Here is a 19,809-nt window from a genome sequence, read left to right on the forward strand (position 1 = left end):
TTGTTGATTTAAGAGCATTTCCAGGTCACTTTATGGTGATTTTAGGTCACTCCCTGTAAATTTTGGATTATTTCCTGTTGATTTTGGGTCACCTCCTGTACAATTCGGATCACTCCTTGTTAATTTAAGGTCACTTCCGGTATATTTTGGGTTTCTTTCTGTACAATCTGGATCATTTTCTGATTTTTGGGTCACTTCCTTGTTTATTTTAGATTATTTACAGGTTACTTCCTATTAATTTGGCGACATTCCTGAGTCACTTCATAATCCGTAAACTAAAATCAACAGGATCTGACCTGTAAATGGAAAAAAAATGAAACTTTATCTAACTCCAAAGGGTTCAGTAAATGCATATGTGAAACTTTTGGGGTTCGGCACCTTTAGCACGATTAAGAACGACTACAGTGTTGTTCTTCAAAAGACTTGGGGTTGACTTCTTAGTGTTTTATGATCCAAAAATGTATTTTTCAGCATGGCGTTTTTATTACATTTTTTTGTTGGTCTACTCATGATAGACATGCCTACCAAATTCCATATTGCTAAGCGAATCTAGCTTTGGAGGCAATGACGGAGTGATGATGTCGGAGGACACAAAACAAAATGGTTGGCATGGTTACCGTGGGAACAAGCTTCTGACCCCTCCCCACTTCCAAAAGCATGTTCGCCCTCCCCCCTTTTTACCAGCTAACTAGCGGTTGCCAGTGTCATTTTTGTGATGTTGCAGCTAGTAATATGAGCCCAGTTGCATAGTCACAAAAGTGATCATTGGAGACTGTGATTCTGCAACTGAGGGGGGCGCATGGACCCCCAATTCTCACCAACACCTTAACCCTCCTTCAACCTGGAACCTAACCCCGCCTCCATATTCACCCCCTGCTACTTTTCCACCTTTTCCCCCTCCTCGCTGAGCCAAGATGAGCGAGCGCTGTCCTTATTTTGGCTTCCTCATGCTTGCCCTGGCCTTGGCCTTCCTCTCCCACGCCCGCACGACCCCCGTCCCCTTTCACGTTGTCCGTCAAAGGCATGATTATTTAACCGTTTCAGGGACAGCGGTCAGTCCAGTGGACATCGATTAATAAGTAAGCGTTAGAGGTTGATGCCATTTGCCGATATCCAAAGCAGATTTTGAAAATACTGTAGGGAGTGCGTATAAGGGCTTAGTGAACACACAAAATTACACGCCATCGCGAAAAGGGAGACACAAAAAGGGTCCGTGACAGTCGGTCGGGATCAATAAAAATAAAAAACCAGAGGGAAAACCGTGGTGAGATGCCGACAAAAAAAAAAAAACAAGGCAATGATGCAACTAGCAATGAAGGTATATGCAAACTGTCAAATGGTATCTTGGCAAGCCGCCTAGGATCAGTTTAAAGACACTGCTGATGAGCTGGAATTGGATACAGGTACAACGTCATCCCGCATCTCTGTGACAAAACAATCTGACCAGCAGCAGAATGTGACAAAATCATGCCAGTTACGTACTAGCTTCGCTTGCTAGCTAGCACAGCTATTCTCCCGGTCAAACCCAACGGCGTCAAAACCTCCTACGTGTGTTCGAGTAATACAAACAGTCGATCGGTATATACGAGAAAAGATACTATTCCCTAATTGATTTTATTAAGTGTGTTAGAATGATGCAAACAGTTAGACGGTGCCTACGAGAAAACGTAGTATCTCCTTCAAAAGGTAATAAAAGACTCAATAAATTTATGCGTGCACGTGTCGGACGTCTCACCGCGTAAAAAGCCATGAAAAGCAACGAAAGGATCAAGAATACAAACTCTAAAATGGCAGCAACCCGCCTAGGATCGGTTTAAAGACACTGCTGATGAGCTGGAATTGGATGCAGGTACAACGTCATCCCGCATCTCTGTGACAAAACAATCTGACCAAGAGCGGGATGTGACAAAATCACGCCAGTTGTCATACTAGCTTCACTTGCTAACTAGCACAGCTATTCTTCCAGTCCAACCCAACGGCGTCATAACCTCCAGTGTTAATTGGCGCCCCCTGAAGTTCAAAACATGTACTACATTGTGGCTGCATACTAGTTGTGGCTTAATAGAGCCTACACGTCCCTTGAAATCTCGTTGTACCCTGTACAATGACAATAAAGGCTTTCTACTCTATTCTAAATCATACAACCCAAATACAGAATGCTATCTGCAATGTGAGAGGTGATAAAGTTTACTCACTATCTCACAATCCCACCGTTCTGCATCTGATGCGTCAATTTTGTACGTTCTCCGCCGAGTCACAATCTTTAGCGGGGTGCGCACCTCTCCTGCCAGCTGTTTCCATGGCAACGTGACTTTTGACTGCAGTGAGCTCCGGCTTGGGGTGTGTGGGGGCGAGAGACACAACCCCCTTGGCCCCCACTATGCAAACCCCCACCCACGCACGCCACAAGCCACTTTTACACAGCCATTTCCCTCAAAACGGACGCATCCAAGATGCCTTTCCGATAGGCAGAAATGGCAACATAGAGGCATAATGGTAGCTCCAGTGTTTATTAGTCTTCACTTTCATTCAAAATGATAAATGAAGGAATAAAAAAGAGAATACTATATATATATATTTTTTTACTCTTTGGCTAGGGGTTGGCAGAGGATGAATAAATGCCAGCTAGCGCTGTACTTGTGCTACTACAAGTACGTGTACTTGTTCTTGCGTGTACATGTAATATAAATACGTGTAATTGTGTGTGTAGGCGTGTGTATTTCTTATAGTGATGGGCATCGTTTGAAATTGAACGATTCCGGTTCAGATTCCGATTCCACGTTTCGATTCCGGTTCAGAACGATTCTCGATTCCAATTCTTTTAAGAGGCATGGTAAAAAAAAAATGCTGGGTAAAAAAAATTGCATCGTTTATATTCAAGTTTTAACTTCTCGATGATTTTTTAATTAAAATGAACTTCCCACGGGGCTAATTTGAACTCTTATATAAATATCAGTCTTTGAACTCGAGCAATTTTTTCCGGCTCGGCGCTCAGGGCATCGAGACAAGGAATCAAAATTTAAAAACGATTCCAGGAGCATCGTAATGTTAGAACCGGTTCCCATCGATGCTTGATGCTCGATGCCCAACCCTAATTTCTTATACAAGTTATTTCATTCGCTGCCAAATCCTCCCACTTCAAATGGATTGGACGTCTATCTGCCAAAAAGTTGGAGGAACAAATAAGTACATAAAAAATAGTATTGATTAAAAAATAAATAAGTAAATATTAAAAAATAAAAATAAAAAAAAATCCTAAAATAAAAGTTTTATTAAAAAAATGAAAGTAAATATGGAAAATGAAACAGAAAATAAATTATATATTTGTTATAAAAATAATAATGAAAGAAATACTTTGTATTAATCATTTATTTAAAATGTATTTACTGTATTTTATATTTTCCCTTAAAATATTTTTTTTAATTTTATTTTTAATAATTTTTAAAAAATTGTTTTATTCTATTTTTTTAAGACATTTATTTTTTTACTTAAAAAAAATAATTAAAAAACATTTTTTTTTGCTATCTGTTCTTTCTATGGTATATATATGGGAAAACCCATTAACAGTGTATCAAATACTTGTTCTCCCCACTGTATATATCAGGGCTGTCAAACGATTAAAATTTTTAATCGAGTTAATTACAGCTTAAAAATGAATTAATCGTAATTAATCGCAATTAATCGCAATTCAAACCATCTATAAAATCTGCCATATTTTTCTGTAAATTATATATATATTCTGTAAAATGTTGGAATGGAAAGATAAGACACAACATGGATATATACACTCAACATACGGTACTTAAGGACTGTAGTGGGCATTTCACTCTATTGTCATTTAAATCTGTCTATGCTGTCCTCACTCCGAAGCGTCTACTTTTTCCAAAGCTAGACAGCTAGTGAACGACGCCTTAATAATCTTCCTTTTTCATCTGATTTATTAATAAAATGGCCTCAAACCATTGTCCTCTTTAGACCGTCGTAAAACGACAAAAAAAGTACACAAGCATTGCATTAGCAACAACGTTAGCTTAGCACGCTATACAGGTTCACTAAACATAAACAAAAAGTGTCTATAGTGATATATAACAATTCGCTTACTAACATAATATGTACATTCTTTACAACAACCATCCTTATGGACAAATCTTGTCCAAGGATCATATTAGCACAACATTACAACGTAGGCGTCAGCCCGAGACGTCGTGCAGCCATATTGAACTGGCAAGAAAACAATAAACCATGTCGCAAAGCGACCACAAGAGTTCGCTGTTAGACAGCACAAAAAGCCTTGCTGTAAAACTTACCAAAAGGCAGAATACTGTCTGAGCGGGACATGTGAGTTAATTGCGTCAAATATTTTAACGTGATTAATTTAAAAAATTAATTACCGCCCGTTAACGCGTTAATTTTGACAGCCCTAATACAGTGCCTTGCAAAAGTATTCGGCCCCCTTGAATCTTGCAACCTTTCGCAACATTTCAGGCTTCAAACATAAAGATATGAAATTTAATTTTTTTGTCAAGAATCAACAACAAGTGGGACACAATCGTGAAGTGGAACAACATTTATTGGATAATTTAAACTTTTTTAACACATAAAAAACTGAAAAGTGGGGCGTGCAATATTATTCGGCCCCTTTACTTTCAGTGCAGCAAACTCACTCCAGAAGTTCAGTGAGGATCTCTGAATGATCCAATGTTGTCCTAAATGACTGATGATGATAAATAGAATCCACCTGTGTGTAATCAAGTCTCCGTATAAATGCACCTGCTCTGTGATAGTCTCAGGGTTCTGTTTAAAGTGCAGAGAGCATTATGAAAACCAAGGAACACACCAGGCAGGTCCAAGATACTGTTGTGGAGATGTTTAAAGCCGGATTTGGATACAAAAAGATTTCCCAAGCTTTAAACATCTCAAGGAGCACTGTGCAAGCCATCATATTGAAATGGAAGGAGCATCAGACCACTGCAAATCTACCAAGACCCGGCCGTCCTTCCAAACTTTCTTCTCAGACAAGGAGAAAACTGATCAGAGATGCAGCCAAGAGGCCCATGATCACTCTGGATGAACTGCAGAGATCTACAGCTGAGGTGGGAGAGTCTGTCCATAGGACAACAATCAGTCGTACACTGCACAAATCTGGCCTTTATGGAAGAGTGGCAAGAAGAAAGCCATTTCTCAAAGATATCCATAAAAAGTCTCATTTAAAGTTTGCCACAAGCCACCTGGGAGACACACCAAACATGTGGAAGAAGGTGCTCTGGTCAGATGAAACCAAAATTGAACTTTTTGGCTACAATGCAAAACGATATGTTTGGCGTAAAAGCAACACAGCTCATCACCCTGAACACACCATCCCCACTGTCAAACATGGTGGTGGCAGCATCATGGTTTGGGCCTGCTTTTCTTCAGCAGGGACAGGGAAGATGGTTAAAATTGACGGGAAGATGGATGCAGCCAAATACAGGAACATTCTGGAAGAAAACCTGTTGGTATCTGCACAACACCTGAGACTGGGACGGAGATTTATCTTCCAACAGGACAATGATCCAAAACATAAAGCCAAATCTACAATGGAATGGTTCAAAAATAAACGTATCCAGGTGTTAGAATGGCCAAGTCAAAGTCCAGACCTGAATCCAATCGAGAATCTGTGGAAAGAGCTGAAGACTGCTGTTCACAAACACTCTCCATCCAACCTCACTGAGCTCGAGCTGTTTTGCAAGGAAGAATGGGCAAGAATGTCAGTCTCTCGATGTGCAAAACTGATAGAAACATATCCCAAGCGACTTGCAGCTGTAATTGGAGCAAAAGGTGGCGCTACAAAGTATTAACGCAAGGGGGCCGAATAATATTGCACGCCCCACTTTTCAGTTTTTTATTTGTTAAAAAAGTTTCAATTATCCAATAAATTTTGTTCCACTTCACGATTGTGTCCCACTTGTTGTTGATTCTTGACAAAAAATTAAAATTTTATATCTTTATGTTTGAAGCCTGAAATGTGGCGAAAGGTTGCAAGGTTCAAGGGGGCCGAATACTTTTGCAAGGCACTGTATATATATATATATATATATATATATATATATATATATATATATATATATATATATATAAAGAATGCAGGGATTTAAGCATTTATTCACAAGAAATTTCGCCAGAAAACCTGTTTACATAAGACGGCCACTAGCCTCATTCGCTAATAGAGTAGCATTGCACTTCGACAATATACGTAAAATAAATGCTAATTGCACGGTTTCTTTACTTTTAACCAAGAATCCAGACTGTTTTACGTCCATATCTATGAAGAATTCGGGGATTTAAGCATTTATTCACAAGAATTTTCACCGGAAAAGCTCTGTTTACATAAGGCAGCCGCCACATTGACGAACAGACTAGCATCGTACTTCAACATAGTTACGTAAAATAAATGCTTACTGCACGTTTCTTTGCTTTAAACCAAGAATCCAGACTGTTTTACGTCCATATCTATAAAGAATTTGGAGATTTAAGCATTTTTTCACAAGAATTTTCCTACCAGAAAAGCTCTGTTTACATCAAGTTTGTGAAGAGTTACAGAAAACATTTGGCCTCCGTTATTGCCAACAAAGGGTACATAATAAAGTATTAAGATTAACTTTTGGTATAGAACAAATACTTATTTTCTGCCATGATTTGCAAATAAATTCTTTAAAAATCAAACAATGTGATTTTCTGTTTTTTTTCCCCACATTCTGTCTCTCATGGTTGAGGTTTACCCATGTTGACAATTACAGGCCTCTAATATTTTCAAGTGGGAGAACTTGCACAATTAGTGGTTGACTAAATACTTATTTGCCCCACTGTATTCCCTCAATGCTTTTTGATATATAAATACATGAAAATAAATACAACAAAACGAAAACAAACAAAAAACCAGAAGTATTAATTTAAAAGGCTTAAAGAAAGAGGAACTGAACAATTTTGAGGTCAATTCAATTCATCAAAATAATCTGATAATCGATTGTTGGTGACTCACCCTAATTTGAGCTCCTATATCATTCGACATCCAAAGGCTGACAGGTATTGCATGCACCAGGGTACCTTTTCAGATGAAACTAGCAACCCAGGGAAAAGGTGCTTTTGCCGAATCATCGTCATCAATCAGAAGAGCGTCATGACTAATGTATCATAGGATATATCGTGGATCACAAGCAAGCGGCTGTTGAATATTGTTCTCTCTAGTTCTCGCCATCAAAGAGAATCCAAGAGACGCCATCAAAGACAAACGTGTTTTCATGCCACTTTTCTCAAGAGGAAGCCCAGCAACTGCTTCCTGTTTGTTTGTATGTAGTAGTCAGACCGACATGGCTCACGTTAACGTGTTGGCTTGATGATACTTCTGCAATTCCGCCCGGCAACAGCATGTTTGGAATGACGTTAACATTGAGCGCTTTCTTGTGTTTTGATTTTGTTTTGCAGGAAAGTCAACAAGTGCTACCGCGGACGTGCCTGTCCTATCATTGTGCACTGCAGGTAAGTCCGTAACTCATTGAGTGCCATTTACGGCAACGGACGTCCAAATTATTTCCATTAATATGCAAAATAGGCGGAAAACACTCAGGTGACTTGAAGTTCCGCTCTGAGACTCCCAATTTGGCCAAATTTCAAAATTGTCAAATATGCATGTGTGGTACATCATTGGAAAGCATAAAATCTCAATTTTCTGGAGGAAGAAACATTTTGAACAGGAGGGCATTTAAAAAAATAATAAAAAATTAAATACCCGCAGCATGATGCAATTATCAGAGAATCCCAAAATTTGAAAAATAAGGTCCTAATTAGGGATGGGTGGAACGATACCAAAATATCGATATTTCGTCCAGCGCGTTAAGTTTTAGGTATCGATCCCCAAGCAAAAGTATCGATGTTTGGAATTATTTGATTATATTTGTCTATTTTGCGGGTATATTTTTGTGCACACTTTTTGTACTACTTTTCCCTTAAGCGTTCTACACGCTCGTAAGCAGTGCACGCACATAAGCAGTGCACCGGCGCCCCCATTTACGTCCCTATCCTGTGTCGATCAGCATGCTTTTCCTACTCCCCTCTTTCGAGGCACCAACACAGTCACAACAAACAAACAAACAAGTTAAAAACAGGCTCACACAAATTGGGAATGATTATTTTCCTGTCCAAACTCAAAAATAAAAAATACATATTTTATCTTACTCCACAAAAAAAATCAGGTATAGGGACTTTAATAAAAGTGAATGGTTTGTTAAATATTTAGATATTTAAACTATCCTGCTGCAGACTTCAAGGTTCTCAAGAAAAGGAAACTTACTGACCTAATGCCTTACTTGACCTTATTATTATTTCTTATTAATTTATTATTATTTCTTGTTAATTTATGTTTAATATTTATTTTGTTTAATATTTTATTTATTTTTCTGTGAAATATATTTTTCCATATTGTTTTATGTTACAAACAATTAAATGCTTGATTTCTTCTTCTTATTTTTTTTATTGCTATTTATTTTTATTTTGTTAAAGGTCTGCTTCAATTATTTCAAAATCTGTTTGAAAATTGTGTTCGTAAAATAAAATTCAAAAACGGCAAGTGACTATTGTTATTGGATTTGTTTTTAATGATCTACCATTAGAGAACAGTAACATGCTACTATTAATTCGTTCTTTAATTTTATGAAAAATATTTAATTTAGGTAGATTAAAATTTGATCAAATATAACGTGTAGCAGGGAAATGTTCTGTGCATATGAATTTAAGGGTCATGGTTAAAGATTGAGACTGACTAATCAGATTTTGTCGTTGATGGATTGGTTTGTGAGTTTGTAGGGAAACTGCATTGCTAGTTATTAAAAGCAGCAGGTTTTCCATTGCAATGCATATTTGACACAAAGAGACTTTTAATAGTTTTTGAGTGGTTGCTGTAGTTGTACACTGGATATCATCAGAATGGCTGAGAACTCTGCAGGGTTGTGTATATATACAGTGCCTTGCAAAAGTATTCGGCCCCCTTGAATCTTGCAACCTTTCGCCACATTTCAGGCTTCAAACATAAAGATATGAAATTTAATTTTTTTGTCAAGAATCAACAACAAGTGGGACACAATCGTGAAGTGGAACAACATTTATTGGATAATTTAAACTTTTTTAACAAATAAAAATCTGAAAAGTGGGGCGTGCAATATTATTCGGCCCCTTTACTTTCAGTGCAGCAAACTCACTCCAGAAGTTCAGTGAGGATCTCTGAATGATCCAGTGTTGTCCTAAATGACCGATGATGATAAATAGAATCCACCTGTGTGTAATCAAGTCTCTGTATAAATGCACCTGCTCTGTGATAGTCTCAGGGTTCTGTTTAAAGTGCAGAGAGCTTTATGAAAACCAAGGAACACACCAGGCAGGTCAGGGATACTGTTGTGGAGAAGTTTAAAGCCGGATTTGGATACAAAAAGATTTCCCAAGCTTTAAACATCTCAAGGAGCACTGTGCAAGCCATCATATTGAAATGGAAGGAGCATCAGACCACTGCAAATCTACCAAGACCCGGCCGTCCTTCCAAACTTTCTTCTCAAACAAGGAGAAAACTGATCAGAGATGCAGCCAAGAGGCCCATGATCACTCTGGATGAACATCAGAGATCTACAGCTGAGGTGGGAGAGTCTGTCCATAGGACAACAATCAGTCGTACACTGCACAAATCTGGCCTTTATGGAAGAGTGGCAAGAAGAAAGCCATTTCTCAAAGATATCCATAAAAAGTCTCGTTTAAAGTTTGCCACAAGCCACCCGGGAGACACACCAAACATGTGGAAGAAGGTGCTCTGGTCAGATGAAACCAAAATTGAACTTTTTGGCCACAATGCAAAACGATATGTTTGGCGTAAAAGCAACACAGCTCATCACCCTGAACACACCATCCCCACTGTCAAACATGGTGGTGGCAGCATCATGGTTTGGGCCTGCTTTTCTTCAGCAGGGACAGGGAAGATGGATGCAGCCAAATACAGGAACATTCTGGAAGAAAACCTGTTGGTATCTGCACAAGACCTGAGACTGGGACGGAGATTTTTCTTCCAACAGGACAATGTTCCAAAACATAAAGCCAAATCTACAATGGAATGGTTCAAAAATAAACATATCCAGGTGTTAGAATGGCCAAGTCAAAGTCCAGACCTGAATCCAATCGAGAATCTGTGGAAAGAGCTGAAGACTGCTGTTCACAAACACTCTCCATCCAACCTCACTGAGCTCGAGCTGTTTGCAAGGACGAATGGGCAAGAATGTCAGTCTCTCCATGTGCAAAACTGATAGAAACATACCCCAAGCGACTTGCATCTGTAATTGGAGCAAAAGGTGGCGCTACAAAGTATTAACGCAAGGGGGCCGAATAATATTGCACGCCCCACTTTTCAGTTTTTTATTTGTTAAAAAAGTTTAAATTATCCAATAAGTTTTGTTCTACTTCATGATTGTGTCCCACTTGTTGTTGATTCTTGACAAAAAATTAAAATTTTATATCTTTATGTTTGAAGCCTGAAATGTGGCGAAAGATTGCAAGGTTCAAGGGGGCCGAATACTTTTGCAAGGCACTGTACATACATATACATATATATATATATATATATATGTATATATGTATATATGTATATAAAAAATATGAACTTCCGGTATTGATATCGGAGCGGGATCGCAAGATGAACTGCTAGATAAAAAACAAAAACAATAATACCTGACAGCGGCCGTCAGCCGCTACAAACGGCGCCCAGTTGCTAGTTGCTACAAACATACGGCAACATACGGCTATGGTAGAAATCACATATATCTGGAACTAGATGTGAAATGACAGACAACGGCCGTGTTAGATCATATACCAAGAACTAGATGCGAAATGCACTCGTAAACAGGCACCATCTGAAAGCAGTACACTTCTGTAGAAGGCTCTGTTGTAGCGAACCTAATTACTTTTTATCTTTACAAAAACAAAAAAAAATCAGCAAAATCTTGGCTTGAATCAATCTTTAAATGATGAAACAGTTTTAAAACTTTCACGTTGTGGTGCATCAATAATCGATTTATAATCGAATCGGAGCCTCTGAATCGTAATCGAATCGTTAGGTGCCCAAAGATTCCCACCTCTAGTAATAAGCGCTCTAATATCTATAACCCTTGCTAAATCCTGTTTTTTTTTTTCTCATGGAACCTGCAGAGTCACGCATTGACTTGCATCCATCTTTTTTTTTTTTTTTTTTTTTTCAAAAACAAATGTCAAAATTCTGAATTAGTCTCAAAATCATGAAATTTTAATGTGACACATTTGCCAATAAAGGGTTAAACAGCAAAACCCTAACTGGAGCCAAGAGAACGCAAGAGCAGAATTAAAAACGCCACAATTTTAACGAGATATTATCACGTACTTACCTCTTTTCGATACAAAAACTCCATGTAGCATGTATCACCGAGTGTCAAGACACAGCTATGAATGGCCACAGCCGGATTTTGGGGGATTTTATGGGTGAAACACGGTGATATAACAAGGGGCGCGATGCAGAAATCGCAGACAACAAGAAGTGGTTGACATGTTCTTTTTCATATATTTACCCTTTTAAACGTTATTTTTCAAATTTTCTTTGTTTGTATCAAATATTTATCATCTAACATATCGGGGAAAATGCGACAGTAATAAAAAAAAATACAATTAAGCGATAGCTATGAGGTAGATATTCATGGCTTATTTAGAGACGCCAAATTTTTCATTGTGACGTTATTTGTTTATAAGTTTAAAATATGCGAGTGAATAATTTTTTAAAGTTTTTTTTTTTTTTTTTTAAACTAAATATTATACATCAATTAATGATTCTAAGCTAAAAATGACTGACATTTTGAATAATAAATATAACTAGCCCTGCAAGCAGGACTCAACGAGCCCTCGGGAGTCCTGTGTTGATTTCTCCAATTTCTTTTCGGTGATTTTTTTGGGGGGTCATTCGTTTTTTTTCCCTTCGAGAAGGAGTCGGTCTCGTAAAAAAGGACATTTCCTGTTCCCAGCAGGGGGCGCCAGGCCTAATGGGTGATATTTCAATGAAGTCGAGTTTAGGCTGGGATACATCACGTACATGCCAAATATGAAAAAGATTGAACTTTGTATGGGGGAGTTAATAGTCATTTTCTGAATTTGGTGTTTCATCAAAAAAATGTCCGACTTTGGCACCCCATTGACTTTGGCACGATGAAAAATACATCGTATTTTTTTTTCTCCTGCAGATGAAGTAGCAGAGTGTGAAGCAACAGCCTTAATGAGTCAAAGCAGTTCTTCTCTGCTGTCATCAGATGAACCAATTTATCCCTAATATATTTCATTGAAAACTACATAGTATTTTTTTTCTCCCACAGATGTAGTTTTATCCCTAATATATGTAATTGAAAAGTACATAGTATTTTTTTCTCCCACAGAAGTAGCAGCGTATGAACTCTAAACCCTAACACACAAAAAAAAAAAACGCCTCACCATTTTGATATGTCCAAATTTTAGTGAGTTTTCGAGCATGTTCAGAACTTCAAATTGGCCATTTTCATTTGCCCTGAAGAAGCCCTAACCCTAAACCCTAATCCCCAAATAAGCCCGACTTTGGTACTCCGCCCAGGTCAGGCCCGTGAATGAAAACTCACCATTTTGATAACTTAACATCTCATATGTCTCATGAAGAGTCTCACCAATTTTGGGGAGGATCCAACTAACTGCCTCGGCGCAATGGTCTCAAACGTGCACGCTGGTTTTCGACAAAAATGGCATATTTTTCAATATTCAATCCAAAATACCCGATTTTCTGTTGGGTTTGGAATATGGTTGCAAGAGACTTTTTGAAGCATTTTGGCCCAAGGTATCGACTCCCCAAATTTCATCACTCTACATTGAAAAAAACCTAAATGGAGAGACATTTTTTTTTAAATTCCAGGGGGCGCCACTGAGCCATTTTTTGACATTTTTTCAAAACGTTGCCAAATTCTCGAAATTTTTGCGAATCCACATGTTTGTGCAAATTTTGGTGAGTTTTTAAGCATGTTAAGACCTCCAAATCGGCCATTTTCATTTGCCATGAAGATTTTTGAGCATGTTAAGACCTCCAAATGGGCCATTTTCATTTGCTATGAAGAAAGAATAATTATAATTCTTTGTAGAACAATAAGGCCTTCGCACCATGTTGGTGCTCGGGCCCTAATTACTTCTTTTTATGGCTAGGTTGAAACAAAAGCGGTTGTGCAACGCCTGTAAACGGGGGTTTCCAGGGTAAAACGGACAAATTAGAAATAGTTCAGGGGCTTAATGCACCATGAATCTGCTATGGCAGCATATAGAAATATTGTTCGATCAAACACAACAGTTCAGCAGTTTATTTTAACGAGGGGTACAAGAGCAGAACCTGCTTTTTCAGTCTTGTCTATGTTTTCCGCCATATGCAAAAAGTTATAGATTTTTTTTTTTTTTGTACTCTGATGAGCAACTTTTCAACTTAATGAAATAATTGTGTTTACGCAGCGACGGTGCCGGCCGAAGCGGGACGTACGTCCTGATCGACATGGTCCTCAACAAGATGGCGAAAGGTGAGCATGTCCGATGATTTCCAAACAAGCCAAAACAAACCGTTTTTTATCTCAATACTGCTTTTTTTCAAACTCCTTTCGCAACTCCGACACTGTGCGAGCAATAATATTTTACACTTTTATTGTTAAGGGGCTAAGGAGATCGACATTGCGGCTACGTTGGAGCACCTGCGAGACCAACGTCCTGGGATGGTCAACACCAAGGTGACGCATACATTTTAAATGAATTTATAGGGTTTTTTTATATTCTTTTTTAAAATGAAAAACAAAACGTAAAAATGTTTTTAAGAAACAGGAGAATATTTACTACATGGTGAAACCCCAAAAACCTGTAAAACTGTATTTTTTCAGAACATAATACATTACGGGTAGCCCCCTAAACACCCCCAAATCTCAAAATAACTATCCAAAAACATGTATTCTATGTCATATGAAAAAGATTAATAAAAAATAAGATACTGTGAGGTACAATGTGTTAAATGACGTTATACTCAATAAATATTCGGGCTTAAAAAAAAACTCAAGAGTGAGTCGCTTTGCTGCGCTGCGCTGGGGGTACTTCCGACTTGCCGTCTCCAACGTAGGAACGGAACTCGTTCGTAACCCAGACACTTCCTGTATTAGGAATATTTACAATTTAGAGCAGGGGTCCCCAAACTTTTTCCTGTGAGGGCCACATAACTTTTTCCTTCTCTAATGAGGGGCCGGGTCAGTTTGCAACAGAAAAAGAGTGACGGTTGCAGGAGTGCCTAAATGTAAAAAATTATCGTTTTTCAGAAAGCCACAATCAAATAACCCTTTTTGAATTCTTCACGGGACGAAAGTAAATTAAAAAAAAAAAAAGATAATAATTTAATATAATATAATATAATATAATATATTTAGGGCTGTCAAAATTATCGCGTTAACGGGCGGTAATTACTTTTTTAAATTAATCACGTTAAAATATTTGACGCAATTAGCGCACATGCCCTGCTCAAACAGACTAAAATGACAGTACAGTGTCATATCCACTTGTTACTTGTGTTTTTGGGAGTTTTGTCACCCTCTGCTGGCGCTTGGGTGTGACTGATTTTATGGGTTTCAGCACCATGAGCATTGTGTAATTATTGCCATCAACAATGGCGAGCTATTAGTTTATTTTTTGTTTGAAAATTTTACAAATGTTATTAAGACAAAAACATTAAGAGGGGTTTTAACACAAAATTTCTATAACTTGTACTAACAGTTATCTTTTAAGAACTACAAGTCTTTCGACCCATGGATCGCTTTAACAGAATGTTAATAATGTTAATGCCATCTTGTTGATTTATTGTTATAATAAACAAATACAGTACTTATGTACAGTATGTTGAATGTATATATCCATCTTATCTTTCCATTTCAACAATAATTTACAGAAAAATATGGCATATTTTATAGATGGTTTGAATTGCGATTAATTACGATTAATTAATTTTTAAGCTGTGATTAAAATTTTTAATCGTTTAACAGCCCAAAATATAATTTATAATATAATATAATATTATATAATTAGGGCTGTCAAACGATTAAAATTTTGAATCGAGTTAATTACAGCTTAAAAATTAATCGTAATTAATTGCAATTCAAACCATCTATAAAATATGCCATATTTTTCAATAAATTATTGTTGGAATGGAAAGATATGACACAAGACGGATATATACATTCAACATATGGTACATAAGTACTGTATTTGTTTTAACATTAAATCAACAGGATGGCATTAACATTATCAACATTCTCTTAAAGCGATCCATGGATAGAAAGACTTGTGGTACTTAAAAGGACAATGTTTGTACAAGTTATAGAAATTTTATATTAAAACCCCTCTTAATGTTTTCGTTTTAGTTGTAAAATTTTCATTCAAAAAATAAACTAGTTACTCACCATTGTTGATGTCAATAATTACACCATGCTCACTCAGGGTCAAGTCAGTTGGACCCAATTGCCAGCAGAGGGCGCCAAACACCAAAAAAACAAGTAACAAGTGGACATTACACTGTACTGTACATTTTAATCTGTTTGAGCCGGGCATGTGCGTTAATTGAGTCAAATATTTTAACGTGATTAATCTAAAAAATGAATTACCGCCCGTTAACGCGATAATTTTGACAGCCCTAAATATAATATAATGTAATATGATATAATATCATATCATATCATATCATATCATATCATATCATATCATATCATATCATATCATATCATATTAATTACCGCCCGTTAAGGCGATAATTTTGACAGCCCTAAATATAATATATCATATCATATCATATCATATCATATCATATCATATCATATCAACACTATTAATTAAATAGATAATAACCAAATAACCCTCTCTTGGCTCTTTACAGAAAAAAGCCAGGAAATAAATAACACTATTGAAAAAAAAAAAAAAAATTGTTCAGGGAGCCGGACCAAATGTGTATTTGGCCCGCGGGCTCTAGTTTGGGGACCCCTGATTTAGAGACTCCAAAAAAGGATCTACGATAAAAAAATCGACTTTTAACACTTTTGTTGACCGTGCGCCCTGTCATGTTCAGGATCAGTTCGAGTTTGCGTTGACGACGGTGGCCGAAGAAGTCAACGCCATCCTTAAAGCGCTTCCTCAGTAGGAAAGGAGCGATCGCTGGGGACCAATGTTCCTCGTCATCCCTCTTAATCTTCTTCTGGTGAATGATGTTTGAGCGCCATTGACCGGATCAGACGTCTACTGCCGTCAATGGCAACCCAGTGAGTTTATAGTACTTCATTCCTTTGACATTGTATCCCACTCCAAAGCATGATAGCAGTAAAACGGAAGTTGTGAGTCAAGATAAACGGAGATGTTCTTGTATGTAGCATTTATTAGCTATTCTTTTCAATTTCTTTTATTTTGAAAGGTGTTCCCGGATTAGTTGTGCCCTCAACAGGTCCCTCTTTACATCCCGACGTAGTTGTACGAAAACTTGCGTGTCGTAGCTGTACCTAGTTGTCAGCATGCGGCCATTTTTACCATAGTTGCTTTATTGGAAAGATCAAGTAAGCCTGTTTTTGTTGGTGGTATTACCTGTATTTTTTATTTTTGCCGTACTAGCCATATAATTAGCATAGAACTGAGTTGAGTGATTATTTGTGCATGGCCAATTATTACGCTATCAGTCGTTATCGAGAGTTATGGGAACTTCTACGAGCAGGTTTAAAGTGTAAAGTTGATTTGTGTAAAACTACCGGGTCGCGTTAACACATTGTACAGAAAAGTCAAAGATGCTATTTTGTTCTATCGGTGTCAATAAAGTCATGTTGTTAATGTCAAATATGGGTGTGTCTTTTTTTTTTTTTTTTTTTAATGAATACTTGATGTTTCATTTTGGACATAGACTTCATAATTGTATTGACGGGTCACATCCGTCAGCTACTGCGAAACTCCTTCAAGTAGGGGGCCGTCCTGAAGTCCGCTTCAGTTATTCGTAGTCGGTCGCAGTTAGTCAACGCATGCAGCGATCCAACGCTGGAGTTAGGTTGAAAAAGTATGAAAGCTGCGCATACAAACATGAAGGATTGTCTCGGGAGTGATTTGTTGGACGATTCAATGTGATTACTATATTTTTCGTACCATGCATGTATTTTGAAAGGTTGTGAAAAAAAAATCAATGGGAAAAATTAACCGCTACGGACTAGCATCATTCTTCGACATATTTTTATAAATTAAATGCTAGCTGCACAGTTTTTTGCTCTTTTAACAAAGAATCGAGACGGTTTTACGTCCATATCTATAAAGAATTCAGGGATTTATAAGCATTTATTCACAAGAATTTTCAACTAAAAAAGCTTTTTGCTTACATATGGCGGCTGCTAATTTCATTATAGACTAGAGTCATAGTCTGAATTCTAGAATTCTTTATAGATATGGACGTAAAACAGATATGGACGTAAAACAGTCTCGATTCTTGGTTAAAAGAAAGAAAAAAAAAAAAAAACGTGCATTAATTTATGTAAATATGTCGAGAATGATGCTAGTCCATAGTGGTTAATTTCTCCCATTGATTTTTTTCACGTTTCAAAATGCACGCATGGTACGAAAAATATAATTACCTTGAATCCTCGAACAAATTACTCCCGAGACAATCCTTCTCGTTTGTATGCAGTACAGGTTTTGTACTTTTTCAACAGAAATCAGGCGTTAGATCGCTGCGTGCGTGTTTGTGAATAGCTCTTCTTGATGTGAGCGGCCCCCTACTTGAAGGCGAGGTGCAGTGCATGACCGATCCGACCTGTCAATACCATTATGAAATCTATGTCCTAAATTTAAAAAAATGAAAAAAATAAGTAAATAACTGAAAATAAATGAAATGGAAAATAATGGTCTGGTCCTGGATCAACTGGAAGACGACGATGACCTCCGGACTCGACTTGGTGTCAAGTAAGTGAATGTTTTCTTGACCTCTGGCTGCCATTGACGAATGTTTATTTGCTGTCACCCTCCCACTTCCCACTCCCACTTCAAAAAGATTGGACGTCTACTCATCAGTGGAGTTTAAGGGGGGGCCAGGCACCTCTAGTGGCCGGAAAGTGTCATTGCATGTAACTGACTTTCCTATATAAGTACAGTGGTACCTCTACATACGATCGCTTCGACACACGAACTTTTCGACATCCGACGTAAAATTTGACTCGCCATTTGTTTCTACATCCGACGACATGCTCGAAATACGACGACAATGGCAGCACCGCAGACGAATGCACGGCGGATTTTCTTGTTTGACAAATCAACACAGGTTTCAGAAAAGGTTGGTACAGGTGGTGAAACAGGGAAAAAGTTGACGCTTACCTTCTAAATGAAGATGCAAATGACAGAAAAATATGAGCGTGGGGTGAAATGGCTCAACAATACATCTCCACGGTCCTCCTCCGACCATCGTTCGCCAGTCTTTATAAGTTAAGCTGACAATTCTTATTGTTGTAACATCTCCAGAGAAATCGCCAGCTTCGCCACGTTTTCATCATTTCTTTCACAACTTATTCAACACAAAACGCCTTCTGTCTGCCGCAATTGACGATGTTCTCAAGAAAGCATTGAAAGCGAAAGTAAACTCTCACCCGCTCCCCTCCCTCTTTGTCACGACAGCCCCGCGGTGCCTTCAGGTACAGAAAAAAACGTCCGCCTTATTAGAACCAGTTTCGTTACACTATTACAGGAATTATTATTATTATTATATTATTAATCCGATTTTTATTTATTATTTGTTTTGATATATGTAATTGCCATTTGTAATAGTACCAGCAGTATTTTTTAAGGATTTAGCGCAGGTTTTTGGGCTGTGGAACGAATTAATGGAATTATAATGTATTCCTATGGGAAAATCCTGCTCGACATACGACCATTTCGACTTACAAACAAGGTCCTGGAATGGATTAACTTCGTATGTAGAGGTACCACTGTATATAAAACTTGTAAAGCAATAAAACAACAAAAATGAATGAAATGAACAAAAAAACTATATTTTTATAATGGGTCAAAATGATTTTTCTAAAAGATCATGTGAAGAGCACCTTAGACGGTCATTAGCTTTGCATATTTAAAAAAAAAAATTAGGAGAGGGAAATTTTATTTTTCAAAAGATGTTTTTCTTTGTTTGAAAATATTTTTTGGGATTGTTTTTTGGGGGATTGAATGATTTAGACACAAATGTCACACAAAAAGAATTGCTAAAAACTTTTTTAAATGAAAAATTGGGTGTTCAAATGCAAATATTTGAGTCTCAAATATTTTTTCACCTTCAAAAACTTTTATATCTATGATTGATTTTTTTCCTTTTTTTTTTATTGAAGTGACTTGAAAATATTTTTATTGTTTGTTTGAAGCAACTTATTTTTTGATTGAATAATAAAGACACAAATGTCCTAGCCAAAATGTGGCCCAAATGCAAAACAACATTACTTCAATCAAAAAAGTTGCTTCAACCCCCCAAAAAATGACTTCAATCAAAAAAAAAATTCAAAGAATTCAAATGCATTTTTTTTTTTTTTCCAAATTTGTTTCTGCATTCAAATACATTTTTTTTGATTGAAGCAACTTCTTTTGGATCGAATAATGAAGACACAAATCTACCTCCATATGGCTCCACCCAGGGGATACAATTTTTGACTGGGGTAACTACATTGGCACAACACCGGCGGGCGTACCATATTCAAT

At 37.3% G+C, this 19,809-nt stretch overlaps 2 protein-coding genes across 2 annotated transcripts in view; both read left to right on the forward strand.

Annotated features, from left to right (window-relative positions):
• The window catches only part of slco5a1b (solute carrier organic anion transporter family member 5A1b), a 102,920-nt gene extending 85,990 nt beyond the window's left edge, over positions 1-16,930 (forward strand). The window contains exons 20-23 of the mRNA XM_057857830.1: positions 7,462-7,515; positions 13,543-13,607; positions 13,738-13,811; positions 16,178-16,930. Coding sequence (XP_057713813.1) covers positions 7,462-7,515; positions 13,543-13,607; positions 13,738-13,811; positions 16,178-16,249 — 265 coding nt within the window. The 3' untranslated portion in view covers positions 16,250-16,930. The remainder of the gene's footprint in view (positions 1-7,461; positions 7,516-13,542; positions 13,608-13,737; positions 13,812-16,177) is intronic.
• LOC130930100 (nuclear receptor coactivator 2-like) overlaps positions 1-19,809 on the forward strand; it is a 153,418-nt gene that overhangs the window by 50,330 nt on the left and 83,279 nt on the right. The window lies entirely within an intron of this gene.

Source organism: Corythoichthys intestinalis, chromosome 14, assembly GCF_030265065.1.
Source record: "Corythoichthys intestinalis isolate RoL2023-P3 chromosome 14, ASM3026506v1, whole genome shotgun sequence".
In the NCBI taxonomy this organism is placed as follows: Eukaryota; Metazoa; Chordata; class Actinopteri; order Syngnathiformes; family Syngnathidae; genus Corythoichthys; species Corythoichthys intestinalis.